The 21,471-nt window shown below is 42.4% G+C and overlaps 1 protein-coding gene across 1 annotated transcript; it reads right to left on the bottom strand.

Annotated features, from left to right (window-relative positions):
* Nucleotides 1-6,065: 6,065 nt before the first annotated feature.
* Nucleotides 6,066-21,238, bottom strand: ltn1 (listerin E3 ubiquitin protein ligase 1). The gene is given in 34 exon segments (XM_034201152.1): nucleotides 6,066-6,737; nucleotides 6,992-7,159; nucleotides 7,371-7,565; nucleotides 8,234-8,454; nucleotides 8,549-8,714; nucleotides 8,838-9,024; nucleotides 9,165-9,242; nucleotides 9,429-9,570; nucleotides 9,573-9,624; nucleotides 9,627-9,667; nucleotides 11,519-11,732; nucleotides 11,852-11,996; nucleotides 12,077-12,212; nucleotides 12,314-12,441; nucleotides 12,551-12,664; nucleotides 13,179-13,323; nucleotides 13,421-13,631; nucleotides 13,800-13,950; nucleotides 14,096-14,249; nucleotides 14,331-14,570; nucleotides 14,670-14,859; nucleotides 14,954-14,995; nucleotides 15,115-15,330; nucleotides 15,582-15,890; nucleotides 16,017-16,274; nucleotides 16,370-16,517; nucleotides 17,350-17,540; nucleotides 17,679-17,852; nucleotides 18,912-19,092; nucleotides 19,217-19,269; nucleotides 19,354-19,584; nucleotides 19,890-19,988; nucleotides 20,654-20,860; nucleotides 21,092-21,238. Coding segments are annotated over 34 exon segments (5,292 nt in total). The 5' UTR covers nucleotides 21,134-21,238; the 3' UTR covers nucleotides 6,066-6,674.
* Between the last annotated feature and the right edge of the window lie 233 nt (nucleotides 21,239-21,471).

The following is a 21,471-nucleotide window of genomic DNA, read 5'->3' as shown; positions in this document are numbered from 1 at the left end:
CGAAGCAATTTTGCTTCACCTCCTGCTCAGCAAACTATACAGCACACAGTACTACACTGCAGTCATATAATCTTTGTTTCATAAAGACTCAACCAAACGAGATGTAACTCTATACTCCATTGGATCAAAGAAAGTCTTAATCCAATGGAATGTGTGCCCCTACAAATAACTTCCCTGTTAATGTTGATGAGGCATTATGCTGTTAATTTAGAGGCTTACAGCAACCAGTGGGACTCAACACTTGAGCCTCAAATGGCATTACTAACTCTGTAATCTAATCACTGGCCAGTGAAGTAATGCGGTCCACAGCACATGCCCAAGGAATCTCCAGGGCATACAAGCAATTAATTAACCTAATTGCATGGTTAACTTAATTGATTACCTTGTTATTTTTGCTAGCCTTGAAATGGCTCCATTGCATAGTGAGATAATAGACATAATGTGAGTATCTTTTGTTTCAGGTACCTCCCCCCTCCCAATGCTCTTCACTAAAACACCATAGTGTGTTCTAGTTGTGCAGCGAGTGAGTAATTGATGTCGAATTATCATTCCATCATCGCAAGCTTAATTAGTTGTATTTATCGGCCATTAGCTGAATTCATCTAATATGACACAAAAATGATAAGCGGGGCAAATGAGTGTACATGAGTGCTGCTGACTGTTTCCAGCATGGTGCGCTAATGTAACAAAGATAGAGGCCGTGTAGGAAATTGTGTTTCAGATCAGCCAATAATGGTCTCCTTTTGTGGGGAATTTCTAAAGACGGCTGGGATATAACTAATCTAAAACGGAAGTGTTTTGTTCTCTCAGAGAAAGTAGTTGTGCATGCGTCCTCAGTGTGAAGGTTGGTAAAGCCAGAGGCATTTATCAGTGGAATGAGTTGGCCTCAGATTTGGCCTCAGACAACTGTCATATCAACAGTGCTTTAGGGTAGGGCGGTCAGCTTCTCTCGGCTCCTCTCTTCATCCCCCACTCGCTGCTCCACTTCTCCGTTCTCTCTTTGCCTGCTCTCTCCGTCTGACTTGTCCTAATCTCCCCTTCTCACTCATCTCCATTCTTCTCTCCCACTGTTCCTCCATCCTCTCTCTCTCTCTCTCTCCTTCAGTCCGCCGTCTGCTGTGTATGAGGGATGACTCTTCCTCCTGGCCTGAGTATATTAGTTCCCGGCCTGACTCTTTCCTGACGGATCCGACCTTGTTAGAACTGGAGAGTGAGACGTCCACTTTTACAGCTGTAAAAAAAAGCAGCTTGGCCAGCATCCTGCATGCCTTCTTTTTTAACCTTTTAGTTTTACCCTTGAAGATGGATGTATATGAACACATCATTATCAGGGGATGATCATTAAGAGGAGAGCTGCCAGCTCCAAAACATCTCACTTCAAAACCATGTCTATTTTGATCAGAAGGACTACAGCTGGGATTTCTTTCCAGAAGTTCTTTTGTAGAAAACGTTGCCCGTAATGCCTCATAATGGCTCCACCATAAGTGGCACCAAACACCTCACAGGCACACCTCGATTTTAACACTTCTTATAAAAACCAATTATCATACTCTATCATGCTCCATGGCACCATTAAATGAGCTCATTAAATACCTTTAGGATTACAAATCAAAGTAATTGGCAATTAGGATTTACCTAATTGTGAAAAAACGTCAAGGATCTGATGCTTTCTCAGTTGGTTTGTGTCACTGCACCGGGCCGTATCGCGCTGTATGCTTTGTTTATCAGCCGAGTCATTCTGATGATTGATGCTCCCAAGCAGCCTCTATCAGACTCTGATATACTCACCACAGTATAAAATACAGCACAAGCCGAGGGGGGTAGGTGGTCCAGTTACTAAAAAGAAATCTGTATGTCACTGAATGATGTCGGCAAAGGGAAAGGCCGGTGTCAATGTGAGAAAATGACACGTTTTGTTTGAGACTCGTGTCTTTTTCTTAGAGTGATACTGTGCAAAAACAATCTCTCTCTTCTAAGGTAAAAAGTTTTCCTGTTAGGATAAATGTTGTATTTAAATTCAAAGCATGTTTTGGGCTAATTGCAGTGCTTTCCGCTACTCAGTATGCCTTTTGTGTTAAATGTCTGGTTTCTTTACGGAATGATGTATCTCCACACCCTCAGGCTTAGCTTTGGAAACACCAACCTCCTCTGAAACAGTGAGGCCATTTAAATAGAACGGTAAATCAAATGTTGCCGCGGGGAATAGAAGTCAATTTTCTTAGCCTCTATCACAATATATAAACCGTATGTAATATATGTGCATGCCTGTGGGTTTTTTCAGAATTTAGGGGACGGGATGTGATTGAAGTCTGTATGTGAACTTTTGGTCTCTAATTGCTGCCTCTGCACTGAGTCATAAAGAGTGAACATTAGCTCTGCAGTTTTATTCCAGGATAACACTGCAGAGGGAACTCGGAGGCAGCTGTTGCCAGAAGTGTGAAGCCCTCCTTCTATTTAGCTAATGTGCTGGAGTTAACACACACACCCTAAAATATTCAGGAAGTACCACTCGTGTGTTTGTCCTAGTTACATCTAAAGGGATTTGTTCATGCTCGGGTTCCTTTAACACCTCTCATGTGCTGTTATTTCCATGTAGACTAGGGCCCTATTTTGGGGTCGGTTGACTGGTTTTTGTCAGGACAAAAAGTTCACCACCTGTTTTTATTTATAGGCAGAGTTGAGCTGCTGGTGCTTCACTCCGACCTTAAGCAGTGCTTTGGAATACTTAAATAGTTTTTTTTGCATGCATTGCCCCTTTGGCTGATACATTTCATCATTGGAGAGAGTGAGTTCAAATCGACTTATTGGGTCATTTGCCTTTTTAAATTATAAGATATTGGGTTGGATGTAGTGTCTTATGCATACTGACCACATTGCAACATTAAATTATACAAGGCTTTAAAATTCTACGACATATTCTGTGATGAAATGATACTGCATGCTTGGGCTTTTTCTTTTCTGACTTGTTCTTTTTATTTCTATAGTCTTAAAATATAGAATTGTTCTCTGTAAATCTACTCTCTGTGGTTCTGAATCACAGCCAGAGTCTTTCAGAGAAAACAGCACACTCAGCCACCTGCTCTTTTTCGTCCTCCATTGCTGCTATAACATGGCAGCGGTAATAGAAAACCATAAAAGGTCTGTACGTGATGACAGAGTAATAACAGTAGATTTAAACTGTGGCACACCAGGCGGCCTTTTCCAGCCGTAATGACTAATACAAATGCATGTCTAGGAGTCAATAGATTGAGGTCAATAATCATTATTTATTACCTTCATTATATGAAAACGGCAAATGTTAATAAAATGGATCCTTTTTGCTTCTGAGTGCAGTTGAGAGAATAAAACCGTAACGTTCCCTGCTTTGGTTTAGGACACATTAACCTGATATATTCCCAAGATTACATTAAACAAATTCAGATATTGATTGTACGCACTGTGTTATTTCACAGTGTGCTATATGACGAGGAGAGACACTGAGAGAGACACGATGGAGGCGGAAGAATGGCTTCACAGAGGCAAATAAAATCACTGTGTGGGATCCCTTTCAATAGAACTCATATCAACAGTAATACTGATAAGCACAAAACAAACACACACACACAGACTCAGTCAAAGACATTTTTCAGACCGGAGCCGTTGCCTGCAGTGTTGAGGAGTGGCGTGACTGGGATGGAACCAGCCTCCTACAAAAGGCTTAGAATGCTAATTTTCTCCCAAATGGGTCAGGGAGAGCTAAATGAGAGCTAACTGCGTGCAGCTAATTATGAAGAAACCAAGCTTCCACCAGCAGGTTCGAAGGCCAGAAAGACCGCTGAACGGACTGGGTGTAGACAGGTTGGCTGCTAATGAGCGTGTATTATTACAGCAGTTTCATGCAAGTGGGTCAGGGGTAGAAAGGCGGATAGTGCATGGATCTGGCAATGTCAGCATTTTCAGTATTAAGAAAGGAGGCAAGTGTAGAATCTGCACTCTGTCATTTTCATCTCCTGATCAACACCATGCTATGCAATGCAGATAAGTCGTCATTCGTTGTTCTTATTATAAAATTAAATGTATGAGTATGAGACAAATTTGGTAAACAAGCCAAGTATCAAGATGTTTCTGATCAAAAATCGTTTTATTGCGTTTCGACAATGCATAAGTAATGTTTTTCATTTAGAAGTGCAAAAATATATGCATACAAATGAGACAATGGGCTGTACTGATTGTATGTAATAGGAGAACAAAGAATTACAACAAACACATACAAACAATAACAAGTTTCAAGATGTTTAAGTACACTTGAAATATGTAAGTGGGTAAATTGATATTTTAATATTTGTTCAGGCTATTTTCAGAATGGGATAAATCACCATCTCCACGCTGACTGGCACCCATCCCTAGAAAACTATTCATATCTTCATAGTCAAGAATGTTAGGAGCATTCCTCCAACAGTCAGATATGATAGGCTCCAGCACTCTCCCTGAATGTATTCATCAAATTAATTTGAGTAATTAAAGATGACACATTAATAATCCCAGTGGGACCCTGTATTAATTCCCCTTTAATTATTTGGATGAGCTGAAATATGAGTTGTCTGGAAAAGCAACAAGACAGAAGATGTAACACAACAAATGTGATTTTTGTACGTAATTTAATCTCCCTCGATAGTCCAGAGCAATAATCCATTTCCTTCCAGGTTAATATACAGATCACCTCAAACAGTAGTCCTCACAGCCGTGTCTTGTGCTTATGCTGCCATCTTCTGGTAAGCATTGACCCATATGAGGAAGAAGTCTAGGCTGCACAACGGACTGTATTGTAGTTCATAACATTTGCACCACTGATTAATCAAGCACATAATGAGCAATACGATTTCTGTAGGAGTGTGTGTGTCAAAACTCATGAGACACGCGGATTTCAGTATAAATATGTATGCGTGGCAAACAGATCAATGGCCATTAAAAAGGTCAAGGGCAGATGATGATGGATGCTGGCTGTATATATTGATGTTTTCACTGCAATAATGAATTACAATCACACACACTCGCGCACACACACAGCAGACCAAATGATAGGGATTCATTCATTGATCATGCTTAATCTGTCATAATTAATTCCATAGGAACAACTGTGATGAGAGCAAGCCTCCATTAAACAGATAAATTATTCAACATGAGGAGGAGGTGGACCCAAGATAAATGAGCGCCGCAGACTGGAGCCAGCAGTCCGCGGTTGAGGCTAATTAGTCTTTTCTCGGAAACTAGCACAGGTTAATTTACAGTAAAGGTTGCATGGAAATATCATACAACTGTAATTGGAGGCTCAGGTTAACATAATAACTTGGAAGTTGACTTTGAATAAAGTTATTTCCGATAAAATGAAAGGATATCACGAATTGTTGACCTATATACCTTTGTATATATATAGGTTGTTAATGGCAGAGCTGCTCCCAATAGGTTTGTGCTTTAGGCTTCATTTATTCTCCTTTGTGATTATATCCTTTAACTTACAGAAGCTCTGTTAATATACTAGGTAAACGTATGAAAGAGGCTAGCTTTGTCAAAGAGATGTAATGGATAAAGATAATAGCAATACATCAGGGTTCAGATTAATAAAGTTGTGGATTCAAGAGTGCACACATTTTTAAAAAGCATGAGAAGTCTTTGTGCTAGATTTATATATTCCTGCATTATTCTGTGCCACCGTCAAAGGACAAATGTTCAGACTGTGCTCGGTCTGTAACATCCTGCCGGATCAGCCTTTAGTGTTATTATACAAAGCCATTTACAAATTCATTTATATGCAATGAGTCATAGGCGAATGCAATGAATGTAGTACACATCGAGAAAGCTTTAATATGGCTCACTGTAGTCTATAACATTCAAAACAGCACTTGGAAATACGTGTATGTGTAAGGCTTGCATTGCATTGATGTTCATTCAAATGACAAATGATATATATTTTTTTAAATATGAGTTAATGTTTTTAACATGTTACATTTCTTCTATATGTATGTATGGTTGGATTATTTGACCCCTTGATATAAGTGCTGAATAAAAGACAAATTGCATTCATCAAATAGTATCCATAGATGTTTTTATTTCCTTTCCAGCATCATGTACAGATGTACACAGGCCCAGGGGAAGACATTGAATGTGTTGATATATATGTGAGCATGGACATTTTAAATAAGAAACCTCCCTGTCTTGATTATCGTAGGTGATGTCACAATGTCATAATGGTATATAAGGCATGTCACTAATCAGACATAATTTCTTTAAACTCCTAAATATTAGGAAAAAAACATGTGAAACCTGTCCTGGGCATTGCAATATTTACACCATGTTTTTTTTCTAGTTTTAAAATGACTTATTAGGACGTGTGTTTCTCTACGACTGCAGCACCTGGCCAGCTTTGGTTTGTTTCCAACTTAGTGATTTAGCCTCTCCTACAAACACTGTTCGGAACGATGAAAAATGAAATCGGCAAAAAGATAAAATCTCATTATTAACTGAAAAACATCTGAGCGAGCTACTGATGCTTCACGTATACAGCACAGCGAAGCAGTGGAATAAACAAACGGTTGACCGCTTAACAACTGCAGCTACTGAATATGGACACAAAAGTCATCGAAATGTCATAATCACTAGATTGAACTGCTGTTTAATTTAAACCTTTAGGGCTGCTGTTAGAAGAAGGTTTCTCTGCACAGAGGACAGGTGGACTTGTTGCTGGAGGTGAACCACTTGTACTGTAGAAAGATGAGAACATATATATCAGTGTAAATACAACGTCAGAAAGTACAGCATGTTCACTTTAAAAATAAAATTGTCAATGGTATTTGTTAGATGGATGATGACTAGTAGTGGATTGTGGATTTATAAATAATGCCTTCATTTAATTACCATTAAAAGGAAAAGTTCCCATGAAACATAATTGTACCAGATTGCTTATATTCTGACAAAATATATTTTTCTAACAATGAAATATTAACATATATCTCACCAAACACGCTGAGTGGAACTTCTTCTTGCAGGTGCGGCAGCCCTTCTTGGGCAGGGAGTAGTTGGAGCCGTGGATCACAGAGAAGCAGATCATACAATCCTCTATTCCCTCGAAGCGCTTATCCACGTTGTTCTTCCACAGCGCCAGGCCCTCCATTATGCTGCCATTCTGAACACAAACACACATTTACATTTTCTGAATTGTTTCAACCTCCTATTCTTTTCTGATAACAAGAAAAATATCTTCCTCAAACCCCCCTCGGCGTGTATTTCTTAAGAAACGTCACTGGTAGAGATATGATCTAGCTACAGGTCCTCACAGACACTACTTAATACAGAAATGCCTTTCATTTATATTCATAGTGTGTTTGTGTTGCTACCTGGTGTGTGAGGTAGGTGCTCAGCTGCAGCATCCAGTTCCTCCACTGCTGCACGGCGACTCCCACACGCCTCCCACTCTCCACAGTGATAGAGCCCAGAGGGTAGTTCTGTGGGAGCTGAATCACCAACTCAATGAAGATGTCATCCACAGAATAGGTAGCAATCACCTCCCGCGCTGCAGAGCGGGCCTTCACCTGGGGCGATAAGGAAAAACAATATGTAAGCGGTTGCCTTCGCCATGGGGGGTCTTACAGTAAGTAACCTTGAACTACTGAAAGTTGTAGATGTAGGGGTGCCCAACGTTCTTTCACCGAGGGCCACATATAGAAAAATATTCGAGGGGAGGTATACTGCCTCATAAGTTATAAGTTAGCAAAATAATTTAAAAGTAGGTAAATGATGCTTGATACTTGAATCTACTTTAAGACAAATAAACAGCCTACATCCCAGCTCTCCAGAGGGTTTCATTTCATTTGTTTACAGCTCATTCCTTACAGGAGCCCCAGGTTGATTATCATAATAGGAAGGGTATATTTCAAGTTTGTTATGTATATAAGTTATTGGGCATTTTTTTTATCGACTTAGATTTGTTAGAACATATTTTCAAATGTAATTGACTGAATGTATTGTAAATTGGGCTTATTAACACATGAACACTACTGTGTCATATATGCTTACAGATATATTTAATAAGTACAATACAAGAAAAGCTCAAGTTTCATTTGTGGGCCATATTTCATTACACTTTTAGAATTTGCCGAGGGCCGATTCAAAATGTCCCGCGGGCCGCATTTGGCCCCCGGACCGTAGTTTGGACACCCCTGATGTAGACACACACAGAGCATTGTATGTTCTAACTTACAGTCATGCTCTCGAACATCTGAGTGCTGGAGTGGACAGACGAGATCTCCTGGGCCGAGAGGACAGGGCTGACGTATTTAATAGTGAACTTCTCCGCAGTGGTGCTCACTCTCTTCTCCTGGCCGTTCCACCACAGCCGCACCATGGCCGGCAGGTCCTGCACCGTGCTGTAGTACACGCTGCAGGCCAGGTGAGGGAGCTCCCACTCGACACCGTCACTGTCTGCAGGAGAGAGACCCAGGAGGGGAAATCTAAGCGTGTTCCCATGTCGCAGGCTTTTACAGAAGTCATGGAGGTGTGTGTGCGTTTGACTTACTGTCCACAGCTAGAGACTGGCTCTCTGTGAAGAAGGTTTTGGTCTCCTTTGACTCCGCCCCCTGGCCGGGGTAGATGGGGTTCTCAGGCATCATTTTAAATAGGTGAAGGAGCAGCTTGTTGAGGGAGCAGCTTCTCTTAAGATACTGGGCATAGTGGGCTCGCAGCTAGAAAGGATTAAGAAGAGCAGTCAATACTTAGACAATTCTTCAAAGCGCATTTTCTCCTCCGTTTGCCAATATGATCTCAAACTACAATCGAAACTACTTTAAAAAAAGATAATGACTCACATGGGATGGTGAAGATTTGAAAAAAGTGAGGAGCAGCTTCCAGGCCAGGAGGTATCCCAGGATGCAGGAGTACTCCACACTGAGAGGCTGCACAACTGCAAACTCTCCCACTAGAACCCCAGCCAAGATGCTATCGCACAGTTCCTCACAGGTCGACAGGACGGCCATTAGAGATGCTGGGGGGGAACTAGACACACAAATGAAACACAACTGTAAGAAGAATTTTTTTAAAGTCCCAAAAATATATACTTTTTTAACACTTCAAGAACTTATGTGACGTAACATGTGTGAGACTTAAGAGAACAAATATGTATTCCATTCACTTACAGACATGGCTCATCTCTATCATCATCAGACTTGTTGTTGTCTCCTTCACCATCACACTCGGGCAGATGAGGCATCACCCTGTATTGACAAAAAGTACGTGTGTTAAGACAAGGTGATTATTCCCCGATCTCCTGCAGAGCCCTACATATCTCAGGGTAGGTGTAACACTTTAATAACACAGAACTAAAGAACATTTGAGCAGATTTTCTTTCTAGGAACAGTCACTTGTGTTTTCACACTGAAACACTCTCAAACAAACCTTACTTTTCTAACAAGTGGTAGACAGTGATCTGCAGAGGCCTGGCCTTAAAGAGCAGAAGAGGACATAAAGTGTTGAGCAGCGTCTGAAGCTGCTCTGGCAGGTTTGTCTTCTGGTCTGCTATGAACCGTGGAGGCAGGGAGTTGTTTTGAGCTGATGCAGAGGCACATGTGTCAGAGCCACGCCGACCGACTGCAGCACCCGACAATGGGGAACACAGGGTCATCTGGTTCAGGGAAGGCTTCTGGATAAAGATAAACAAACGGACAGAAGGACTTAGATACAAGATATATTGCTTACGTAATTGTATTAGGCTAGTTTTTAGTGCTGGACTCTCAGAGTCTCAATAGGCACTTTCCACACCAAGTACTTTGGCCGTACTGATGCCCCGGCCACACGAGGACGAAAACGGCCGTTTGCGTTACTGTTTAGTGTCATATAGACCATTCGGGCCACAACGAGGACGACCGAATACGGCATTAAACGACTGAGGAAACGATAACGGGTCCCAAGGTGGATAGAACGGCATACGCAAACGCTCTGGGGGGTCAAACGGCTCCGTGTGTGCGCCCTATACGAACATTTTCTGATAGTGATTGCGCAATAGCAATAGCCTCTCCCCACCTCTTCTGCTCACCTCCGCTTACCCCGCGCCATTGCTGATGTGTTTCGCCACCAACAACAACAACAACAATGGCGGATCGCAGAGTTGCTATCGTGCTCCGGACGCTACTGACCATGCTACAGTTCTTTGTGCAACATCTACAGCAGACTTACACATCCGGGGGGGGATCTTACTCGCTGCTTTTGTGGATATGTACTGCAGCTTCAGCGATCATTTTCTGATAATGATTGCGCAATAGCCCCGCCTCTCCCCACCTCTGCTGCTCACCCCCGCGTCAAAGTAAACTGCACACTGAATACAGATTATTTATCTTTCTCTCGATATGGACATAAACGCGAGTGAAGTCTAATCTGACAGGACGGAGACACCTCTCAAACTACCTAAACTAGTTATAAATGTTTATTTTTACTGTCGGCCGGGTCACTCATTACTGGATCAGCTGCTGCATGAGACAGACACTGACGCTGTCCGAAGAGAGGGAGGAAAAAGAGAGGCTCCGTGTATTTTTATTATTATATTATATAGAGTCGTTATTCATTTGTTTTAAAGCTCAATAAATAACAAAGAAGACCTTTGACCGGCACTTTTACAATTTTGTCGGAAGGTTTAAACTTTAATTCACGTTGACTGGCGAAAAACTCTGCCCGGTTCCCTCGAGAGAATAAACAGAAGGGCAACCATGACAACCATGCTTCTTCGCTGCTTTTGTGGAGGAAGTTACAGCGCCACGTGTGTGCAGACACTATCCGGATAACTATTGCGTGTGGACGGAAGCTTGTTTGCGATTGCGTTTGCGTTAATCCTATGCGTTTAGCCGTTTTCGTCCTCGTGTGGCCGGGGTCTTAGTTCATGAAAACTCTTTAGTTCTGATGAACTAAAGAGCAGATCGCGTTCACACCGGAATAAGTCCCTGAGGGAGGATTAGGCAAATGAAGCCGCTGACGTCACTTCTTCTTCTTCTGCTTTGGGTTTACTGGCAGGCCGCAAACAACTTCCCGGCGTATACTGCCACCCGGAGTCCCCGGAGTTGGGGACTGGCTTCAGTAGAAGCTGCTGGGACTCCCAGCAGCTTCTACTGAAGCCTTCCGAGTAAATCGCCAGAACGCCGACACCTCCTCATCTCCACCGCTCCCATGTTTTCTTTTGTGTTGCCATAAGTTAGTCTCTCTCCGTTGGTGCGGGGGGGCTAATGCTAATGCGAGGAAAATAAAATGGCGGCTTCACAAAACTTTTTGGGAGTTTTACGGGCCGTGGTTTGCAATCCGAAATGGGAACCTTTTTCTCCCACGAAAGTACCTGTTCTCTAGCAGGGACTAAAAAGGGGGTGAAAAGGTTCTCATGAACTAAGTTCTAGTTCCGGATTTTTTTGGTGTGAACGTACATTTTCGGAACTATACTGGGAAAAGTACTCCGGTGTGAAAGCGCCTCTTGTTTCCTAGAGATTGTTTGATAACCTGCTCGATTAATAACCTGTGATGTTGATGGGCAGAGGAAGTAGCAGGTTGGAGATTCCTTCTACGAAGAAGTCTCTCCATTCAGCGGCCAGTGCGGACGGCAGCTTCTCCGCTACTTCGGGCGATGATGATGAGAAGAACTCATTCAGCTTCACTATCAATGCAGCTGACTCACACACAAACAGCTGCACCCACGGGTTCCAGAGGCTGCTCACATTCTCGCTGGCAGTCTGACGTTGGAAACGAACACACAGAGTCAAAGATAGTGAGGGACAGAAGATGCACCCTTTGTAGCTGACAATAAACTAAAAGTCACAAAACGACAATGTGTGTAAGATCTCCGTCTCACCTCCAACCAGGCTAACATAGAGCAGAGCAGGAAGTCCCACTGGTTGCCCCCGAGAACCGTCGGACAATGAGTCACCATCCAGGTAGAGAAACGCATTATCTCCACAGCGAGGTTCAGCTGTTCTGCAGTTGCTTTGGACAGGTCACTGAAAGACGTGACAAATGTAAATATAAAGAGAAAAATGTAGTTTGAAGAGATATAAAGAGTGACAGTTTGTGTGATTACCTGCTAAAGAGGAACCAGTCCTCCTTGCCGGTCCTCCACTCCATCACAGAGGCCAGGACAGCATGCACCACCTCTCCCTCCACTTGTGTGTTGGCTTTAAGACAGCACAGCAGCACCGCCAGACACCCATACACATCTGAGACACACAGCCCAAAATGATTATTTGCCTGGTTCACGTCCAAAATGTCCATGTAGACAGTCGTGTGTGTATGTTTTGGTGTTTGTGTGTATTCTCACCGTCATTGTCTTGCCAGTTGATTATTCCAGCAGTTGCCAGAGCAACGAGAATCTCTCTGTCTTCGTTGATCATGGCGGGGCAGAGTACCTGGAGCGTACTCAGTTTGCTTTGACACACTGGGAACAAACTGACCAAACACAGACAATTTTCAAGAAACTGCAGTGTTGTTGAGAGGTCGTATGACCAGATTAAAATGTTAAAGCATTTATAATGACATTAATGAATAAAGGATTAACCTGTCTGCGGTGCCGTAGAGCTTCCTCACAGACGCATTGCCAGTGGCTGCCAAGTTGTTGGTGTGGATGTAGTTTTCTAGAGTCAGAGACCAAAGACCTCCATCCTCCAATGACCTACAGGGTAACAAGACAAAACACGTATTCAGATAATTGCCATGGAAAATGTGCATTAAATCAAATCAAGTTTTCTTTATATAGCACATTTATAAACGATTTTTGGTCGAGCCAAAGTGCTGTACATATAATAAAATTAGCCTACAGTAGAGACACTTTACAGCAAATACAACAACACAGATTGTTCAGAATATCAGTATGAGAAAAAAGACACCCTCTGTCCTTAGACCCTCACATAAGGAAAAACTTCCAGAGAAAACCCACAGTTTAAGGGGAACATGGGAGAAACCTCAGGGAGAGCAACAGAGGAGGGATCCCTCTCCCAGGACGGACAGACGTGCAATAGATGCCGTGTGTAAATCGAAGAGATAATACATTTTACAGCATATAGACCGAATGTTAGGAAATGCATGACAGGATTCATTGCTTCTGAAGCTGATAAATACGTTCCATATCTTTCTTTTTCTTTAAGGGCATTAAAGGGCGTCTCGGGTTGATTTTCTGTGTATCTCACCTTGAGTAGAGAGTCCCCAGCAGGTCTTTCATAGGAACCTGTTTCTGGAGTCCTTCTAACAGCCCTGAGTCAGTCAGCAGGCTGCTGTAGGCGGGGGTGTACTCTACCTCCTTACACCACTGCAGTCCATACAACAGCTCTGACACTGCACCCAAAAATAAATCAAACCGCATCAGAGTCCGTCAAAGAGAAAAGTGAAAAACTCAAATACACGGCATTTTATTTCTTATGTGTTTGTGTACCTGTGTGCTTAAGGTTTGGCAAGAGTGAAGTGCATTCTGCGTCCTTTTGGTCACCAGGCGTGACTGCAACACTCTGGGCTACTCTCCCCAGCAGGGCACAGGCACAGAGGTGTGCCGGCGGCCTGGTTGGCACCCTAACCTTCCAGAGGTCCATGGAGGATTTCTTGCAAACTCCTCGGTAACGGCTGGACAGTAAAGGTTTTTTGACCCACTGCAGAGGACAGAAAAAAGAGGGAAAATGCAGAGTAAATGTCAAGCATTTATTTTATTTTTTTTAAATGGAGAATCTAGTTAAAGAAAAATCCTTCAACAAGTTCTTTATAACCAATGTATGGTAGAACATTAGTTACTTCCTAGAGTACTGGATTGGCTGATTTACCTGAGGAGGCAGAGCTTGTCGGATTCTTGTCCATTCTGTCTGGCTGGGCGTCAGTTGTGTGAAGAAGTGGACCAGGAGGGGGGAGTCTTGGTTGCAGACAGAGACGATTGTCTCCACTACGCTCTGTACAGCCAGAATTAGAACCTGCAAACTAAAACATAACACCAAGAAGAGTTAGATAGAACCACAAAATAGGCTTGGACCAATTCAGACCCACAACAAAGTTCCAAACTTCCTGAGGGATTACTGATAGACTACCTTTGATTTTTTTTAAAGTACAGAGGGTGATTTGTTACCTTTTAATATCCAGAGAGACGGTGAGTAGTTGTGTGGTCACCCAAAGAGCTGCACTGTGCAGGAAGCCTCCTTCCTTGACTTCATATTCAGAGTGTTTGACCAATGACTGGACCCCAGCCACACATACTTTCCGCAGTTTACCTAAAAGTGAGTCTTTGAAAGCAAAAATGAACATAATTTAGCTATTAAGCTTACTTGAAGTATTATAAGAGTATGCACTGGGCATGTACCTACCAGACAGATGAGTGTGTGTTTGGTCTTGGGCAGTCAACTGGAAGACCGTGAGCAGGAGTTCCTCGGCAGAGAGCAGGAGAAGACAGTCTTGTACGGAGGAGAAGAACGTGGAGGCCACATCACAGATGAAGCAGATGAGTGGCTCCATGTTGCCGGCATCGGACAGACACTTGGTCTCAGACAGAGTGGCATGAAGCCTTTCTAAGATCTTTTCCATGTACACCTCCCCTATTAGAGGTTCTGCACAAGTAAAAGCAGATAGAAAAATTGCAAATGTAGCCGGTTGATAAGAAAATCCACAAACGATTTACCTTAAAAGTCTAGAAAGTGTCATTTTACCATTGTTGTGGTGCTGAGAGAGGACCAGGCTGATCAGTGTCCAGCTGTGGCTGCTGGATGGAGAGGCAGACCTGGGGGAGCTCTCTCCCACCTGGCACAGCTCTTCAGTCAGTGCCAGGAGCTGCTCGCCCAGAACTGAACCTTTCAGCCAATCACGACAGCTCTTCAGAGTCTTAGGATCTGTACATGCCTGAAATAGTGGACAGCAGCACAGTTTAGAACAATGTAAATGTGATGTATCGATAGATAATATGCTTTCATTTATGTTCACGGAAGACACATACCCTCTGTATAATTTGCAGGATGATTCCCCATTTTACATCCATCTAGAAAGCAGAGGGGAGTATGAATGTCAGCAAAGAAACAACAGCAACCTCACAGTTTAATCCACAACACAAGGATTGTCACGTAAGTAATACGTTCCGACTTCTGCGTCTCATGTTACCTTGGTGATGTGGTTGAGGATGCGGGTGGTCTCCTGCTGGCTGCAGCAGTAGAGAGAGCTGAAGACCATCTCCACCAGATGCTCAGTGTCGCTGCGCTCCTCCTGCCCCAGCCACACCACCACCCGCTCCAGCAGGAACTGCATCGCCGGGTTCTTTTTAATCACCTCGTCCTCCGGCTCACTGTCCAGTATTTTGTCATCCAATTCGACCAACGTCTAAGCAACAGAAATTACAAAAAAAGTCAATTGCATCCGGAATTGTAAGCGCTTCTATAATTAATCCTAATACATGTTTTTTGCATGTTCAAGCCCTTTTATTCAAAAGGGCTTTTACTATTTTTCAGTAGATTTTTTTATACTAAATCGTCCCTTGCAATTAACACAGATTAAGCCTTTACAAGGATTTATTCATGACTCAAAATTACACACGTTGAAATACGCTTATCTGAAATCGTCAAATGACTCACAGTGAAGACCCTGGGAGTGTGGAACGATTGCAGGAGAAGAGAGAGGAAAACAAGATGTCTCTCAGAGTTTCTCTCATTCACATGTACCAGGCACAGTTGTGCCAGCTGGCACACTACATCTTCAAAATGCTGGGTCTGTAGGGACCCAGATGTCTTCTCATTCAGCTCCGACACCGTCTGAACAGGCTTCTCGACAACATCCCCCTCCACTTCACTTTTCTCATTGTCCTCTGGTGTGGAGAAACTGATCTTGACAGATTTCTTCTTCTGGTCGTGCTTTCTTTCTACTCTCTCAGGGTAACGCATTACCTGGAGACAGAAGAGAAATGGAGAATATATTTATTCAGGCATTCTGTGTTCACTTGTACCTCTCCTAAAGACTTATTGATCTGCTATTTCTTTGTATGTGTGAACCAGAGAAAACAACAATCTCACCTGCAGCAGGGTGGCTACCCCTTCCAAAGCTTGTCGATCTGCATCCTCATTGTCGGCATAACGCACAAATAGAAGACCAAGCCCCTCCCAGAAATCTGCCAGAAGCTCTTGAAAGACATCTCGGTTGTCTGTAGCTTCCTCTTCACCCTGTAGGCCTGCCCTTTTCTCCCAGGAAACAAGCATTTCAGTGACCGAAAAGAAAAGAGGCCCATTTTGAAGGGAGGGATTTCCGAGAGCCTTTTCTAGCAGAGGAAGCAGCTATAAAAAAAACAGACAAAAAACAATGTAAGACAGGTAGAAGACATAAGTAGATCGGAAATGATGGGAATATATATGTAACTCTATGATCCCACCTGCTGTGAAATAAGTATTGTTCGTATTTTTTTCTGCTCCTCCTCTTCTTCTGCATTTTGCAGTATGCAGTACCTCAAACACTCAACAACAGAGGTCACGATGACTGCACTTTCCGATGGGCTTGTTGCTGCGCGCTCACTAGACAGACTGAGAAACAGACACTGGGTTATAGTAGCATATAGAAAATATTGTTAAAAATAAGTGTATTCCAATGTATACTTTTAAATCTATATCTCCTACACAGGGTATATGCAGGAATCCTGAAGTCAAATTGAATACCTTTTTAGACCTTTTTCTACATTTTAAGACCTCATCGCCACTTGGAGTTTTAACCGGTTACCTTGGAGACACACTTTACCTCACATTGACTATATACAGTATTGATTGTCCTTCCTCCTCATCTTCCAACCATTTGGACGCAAACTTGCATTCCCCCATAACGACGTTGTTTAACAACCGGCGTAAACGGACCTTCGCACGCTATCAAGCAGTGAGCGTGAGATGTCCTGTTCAGATGACGTCACATCCAACGGGATGCCATAAATAAACTTCACAGAATCACACTACACACCTACGCAATGATTACATTCAGGCAGACTGTAGAATACAACCTCTTTGGACAATTTATATACTTATTGAAAACAAGCTACAAAATGTAAAACCTTGGAAAATGCCCTTTCATACTTTTTAATAGCCTTAATTTTCATTAAATTGATTTATCAACTTTTAATACTTTTTAAGACCCCGCGGACCCCCTGCTACAAGATAATCAAATACTGCTCTTTGTGAAAAACTGTGTTCCACTGCTGGAAAAGTTGTCTAATGTCTAAATTAAGAATTCAAATAATTTTCTTAGAATATACATTTGCAAAGAATCATTGATTTGATGAACATCATTGTCTAAAATGATTGCACAATATATCTTTTAAAAGAACATTTATTTATCACCTATCCAGAGCATAAAATAAAAACGAATTACCCTTGTATTAATGAGGAGAAGAAGGTGGTGAGGAAGTCCAAGGTTGGATCGGTGACCTGTTGGGGCAGTTTGCTGAGGAGTGGCATTAGATTAGGGTGGAGGGATTTAGCCATTCCCTTGCCCCCTTCTTTTAATAGTGCCCAAAGTTTAGGTAAGAAGCCCTTCTTAGCGTTCACGTGTGTCCAGCAATCCTGAAATGGGAGCAGGAAAATTGACAATGTGATAAATTGGCACCACAACAAAATCTCCACATTGGTATTACTGTAATAATGGAGGATAGAAAACCCTATAGAACACCTAACAATATAACAGCAGTAGCAAAAGCTTACAGGGATGGTAGACACCACATGAAGAACAGCCTCCCACACAGGGGGCAGCACTATGGGGTCCGTGTCGTCGATGCTGAGGAGAACAGCGGGGCAGAGTCGAGCAGCTTCAGCCTGCACCAGATCTGGAGTGTACTCACACAGAGCACACACCATCTCAAAAAAGGCCCCTCGCACCTGTGGAGCAACACATAGGAGTTAGGGCTGCACGATATATTGTGTTGTGACGATAATCGCGATATGCGCGATATTCACATCGCAGGACGTGCGATTTAAAACTTTTTTTAAATTTTTTTTTTTTTTTCTTTTTTTAGGATTTGCGATATTAAGTAGGCAAGTTACAATTATTTTGCGCGGCTCTCATGTCAGGGGTACTTGAGTGAGTGACATGCAGGCTCTACAATCACAATCAAATCCCCAAAGCAAACGGACCCGGTGATTAAAGGTAAAAACACTGAATGAAGTAGTTTCATGTGTTTCTCCAGGGCAGTTCGGCGCTGCTAACCGAGCTAGCTCAGCTTGTTGCTCTGATAACTTAAGATCCAGACGTCCGTGACTAAAATCCTTCATCCGGTTAAATATGGTTAAATAAATACCAATTGTATAGCATTAAAGTTCAAGAAAGGATGGTTTGCGGAGAAAAAAACTTTTCTTCAATTCCTGTATGTTTTCATATCGCAATATATATCGCAGGGGGGGGGGGGGGAATTGCAATGTCAGTTTTTTCCAATATCGTGCAGCCCTAATAGGAGTGATTATTCTTCAAAACAGATCTTCACAGGTGTCATTTGAAAGCACACACAGATGTAATTCAGCATCTCTCGGTTTTATCGTTAACAAAATATAAACTAAAAAGATACATTTAACTTTGAAGGATAGAGCATATCTACATAATCTGTGTTTAATGAGAAAGACGTTTTTATCCAGAACATGTAAACATAGCTACATTCATGTAATAATAATACCTTTTATTAAACAAAAGATACACTCAGATATTTATCCCACTTTAACTCAACTCCAATGGGTGCAAGGAATAATAGTGAACTTGGTGGCTTAGTAAAAAGGGTTATGCACTGGGATGTGGCATATTATCCTGTACACATTTTCACAAGTTCACTCAAAGTCTTATGATGAATATATGAAATTCAAGTGAAACATTCCTTATAGTAGTTATGTGAAAGGACAATATGTGCATACTAGGTCAACAAATGCATCAGTCTTACTCAATGCCAGTACCTGAGGTGTCTTGTGTTTGCCGTACTTCCAGAACTTCCCAGAGTTGAGAAGATGTGTTAGTCTCTCCTCCAGGGCCGTCCTGTCGCTCGGCAGCAGCAGCGAGAGCAATCTCTTCACCCCCAACAGAGAGCTGGTCAGCATGCGCACATATTTGCCTTCTCTCTCCTCCTCTGTCACACTTCTGGAGAACAAAAGGAACCAGTGCCTCAGTAAATAATAATAATTTGTCCATTTATTATCATTGTGCCAACATAATTGAGACAAATGGAGAATATAACATAAAGAAAATAATGAGCTAAACTTACTGTGGATCGCTCAGCGTGTCTGCCGTTTCCTTTAACAAAACATCTTGAAGTACCTGTAATACAAGAATAACCTTATTACGTTAATTTCAGTTCATTAGATTACAAAACCCCTCGTTCCCCCTACAACCACTACTCACGTTTAGCATCTCATCCTTGCAGAAGCTGAGAGCCTCGGGCTGTTTGCTGGGGGAGAACGCAGCCTGGAAGGCCTGGCACGCCGCAGAGGCTGCAGGTGTGTAAGTGTCACACTGGGACAGGATCCAGTGGCCCATCAAGCTCTTCAGAAAGGGGGCCAAGCTGCGGCGCACTTTCAGCACCAGCTGCTCAAAGGCCTGCTGGGTGGCCTCCCTGATCCGCCGATCATGGTCCTGATAGACATGACGATCAAGACCAAATTATCCTAATGTACACACCCCGAACACTTGCACAAATTAAAGTCTCATTAAAATGAAATCTGTAGTTTGAGTGTGCTTCCATCCGGCCTGAGTTATTCCCAATCATTTGAAATGGGATGCCTTCAATGGCAGGACGGATTTCATTGATCAAAATGTATAATAGTAGCTTGAGTGCTTAGTTTTGCGTTAAACCTGCATCGTTTCCAGAATGTGAAAAATGATTTGCCAATGATACAGAAAGGGATATTTTATGAATGTGTGTTGAAGGACCATCTCACCACTGATATCTTGCAGTAAATCCTCGGCCAGTACGGCAGGACGCCTTTCACCTCTTCAGCATCCCGTTCCTGGCACATGGATCCAAAGTCCTGCACAGCCTGAGGTAAGCATAAAGCATTAAAGGTCACCTATTATGCAAAATCCACCTTTTCATGTATTGTATACATAAACATGTGTCCCCTTTGTGTAAAGACATTCTGAAAGTTTCAGGAAAAAAAGATTCGCTCACTTTTTGTCCTGATCCATTTATATAAAATCCTTTCTGAAAATGTCATAACGATTTTTCGGCTTGTGTAACCATTAGCCAATCACCAACCAAGGTAACACCCTAACCCTAACCTTATCACCTGAATCTCCTCCTAGAGCACCATTGAGTTATTTTTAACCAAATATCTCTCAGAGGGGCGTGGGGAGGGGCTCCTTATTTTCATCTAAAGTAACAGACAGAGAATCAGCACTTTAGAAACAGGGCTGAAACAGAAGGGATTATGGGATGCTACAATTATCTGTTTGGTATTTGGAGCCAAACACTTCAGAGACATGTTTTGTATATGAGATCTAAAATATATTGATGAAAAACAGTATATTAGGGGACCTTTAAGACACACACCTGGACCAACAAGCCCCTGAAGTGATATCCCAAGGAGTGTTTTCAACGTGTGTGTACTGTGTTTTAAGTTACATAAAGTGGTATGTTGTAGAATTCTATAAACTGAAATGGATGTTATATGAGACCAGAAAGTTAGTAACAGTTTAAACTCACTTTCAGTCTGGTAACAACATCCCTCTTTGACAGTTTCCTGAGCACCAGGCGGAAATCTGCATCCACCAGGTTGTCTATCTCCTCCGCCCCGTGGACAGCGGGGACATAACTCAGCTCCGAGTTGACCGTCGTGTCGAAGCCCACAAAGCCCGGGATGACGCCTCCCTCCCGGGTAAGTGCCTCCGCAGCTCGGCCGCTACTGGACGGCTAGTAAAGGCAGTGGGGTATGGGGGTATAGAACATTAATCATCTCATTAAACATTAGCTAGAAGAAAACGTGGTGGCCGTAAAACAGCTGGGACACACGTAGCCTAAACTAGCTGTGAACGTGAAGTTTACATTAGCTTGTGCTCGTGTTGGCTGCTAGCAATCTCACTTTAACACTGTAACGTTAGCTAAGGGCAGACAATACAGTACTATACAGACATTGGTACTTACCCGGACATTTCCTTTGGTTCGTTGTTTATTCTTACCCCCCATTGATACGCATTAATGTTAAACGTATCCAATGGTACAGAGCGGAAAGACACTGGTGGTGTTCATGTGACGGAACTGACGACTTCCCGTCCTGATCTTTCAAAATAAAGTGGCATCCACAGACTTCATGAATAATATCTGACTGTACTGATAAACCGCAGCTTTCCCCTATGCATTTCCCAGTCATACAGCTATAAATATACACCAACATTTTCCATATCATGTGATCCAAAAATATGACAAAACTAACAAGGATTAAAAATAAAGAATATTTAAATGTATACAAAATAATTCATAAAAATGTGTTATGAGTTTAATTATAATTCCGTACAACATAAGTA

The sequence above is a fragment of the Gymnodraco acuticeps genome, unplaced genomic scaffold, assembly GCF_902827175.1.
Source record: "Gymnodraco acuticeps unplaced genomic scaffold, fGymAcu1.1, whole genome shotgun sequence".
NCBI lineage: Eukaryota > Metazoa > Chordata > Actinopteri > Perciformes > Bathydraconidae > Gymnodraco > Gymnodraco acuticeps.
The sequence above is the reverse complement of the archived record's forward strand: the minus strand, read 5'-3'. Positions and strand labels throughout refer to the sequence as shown.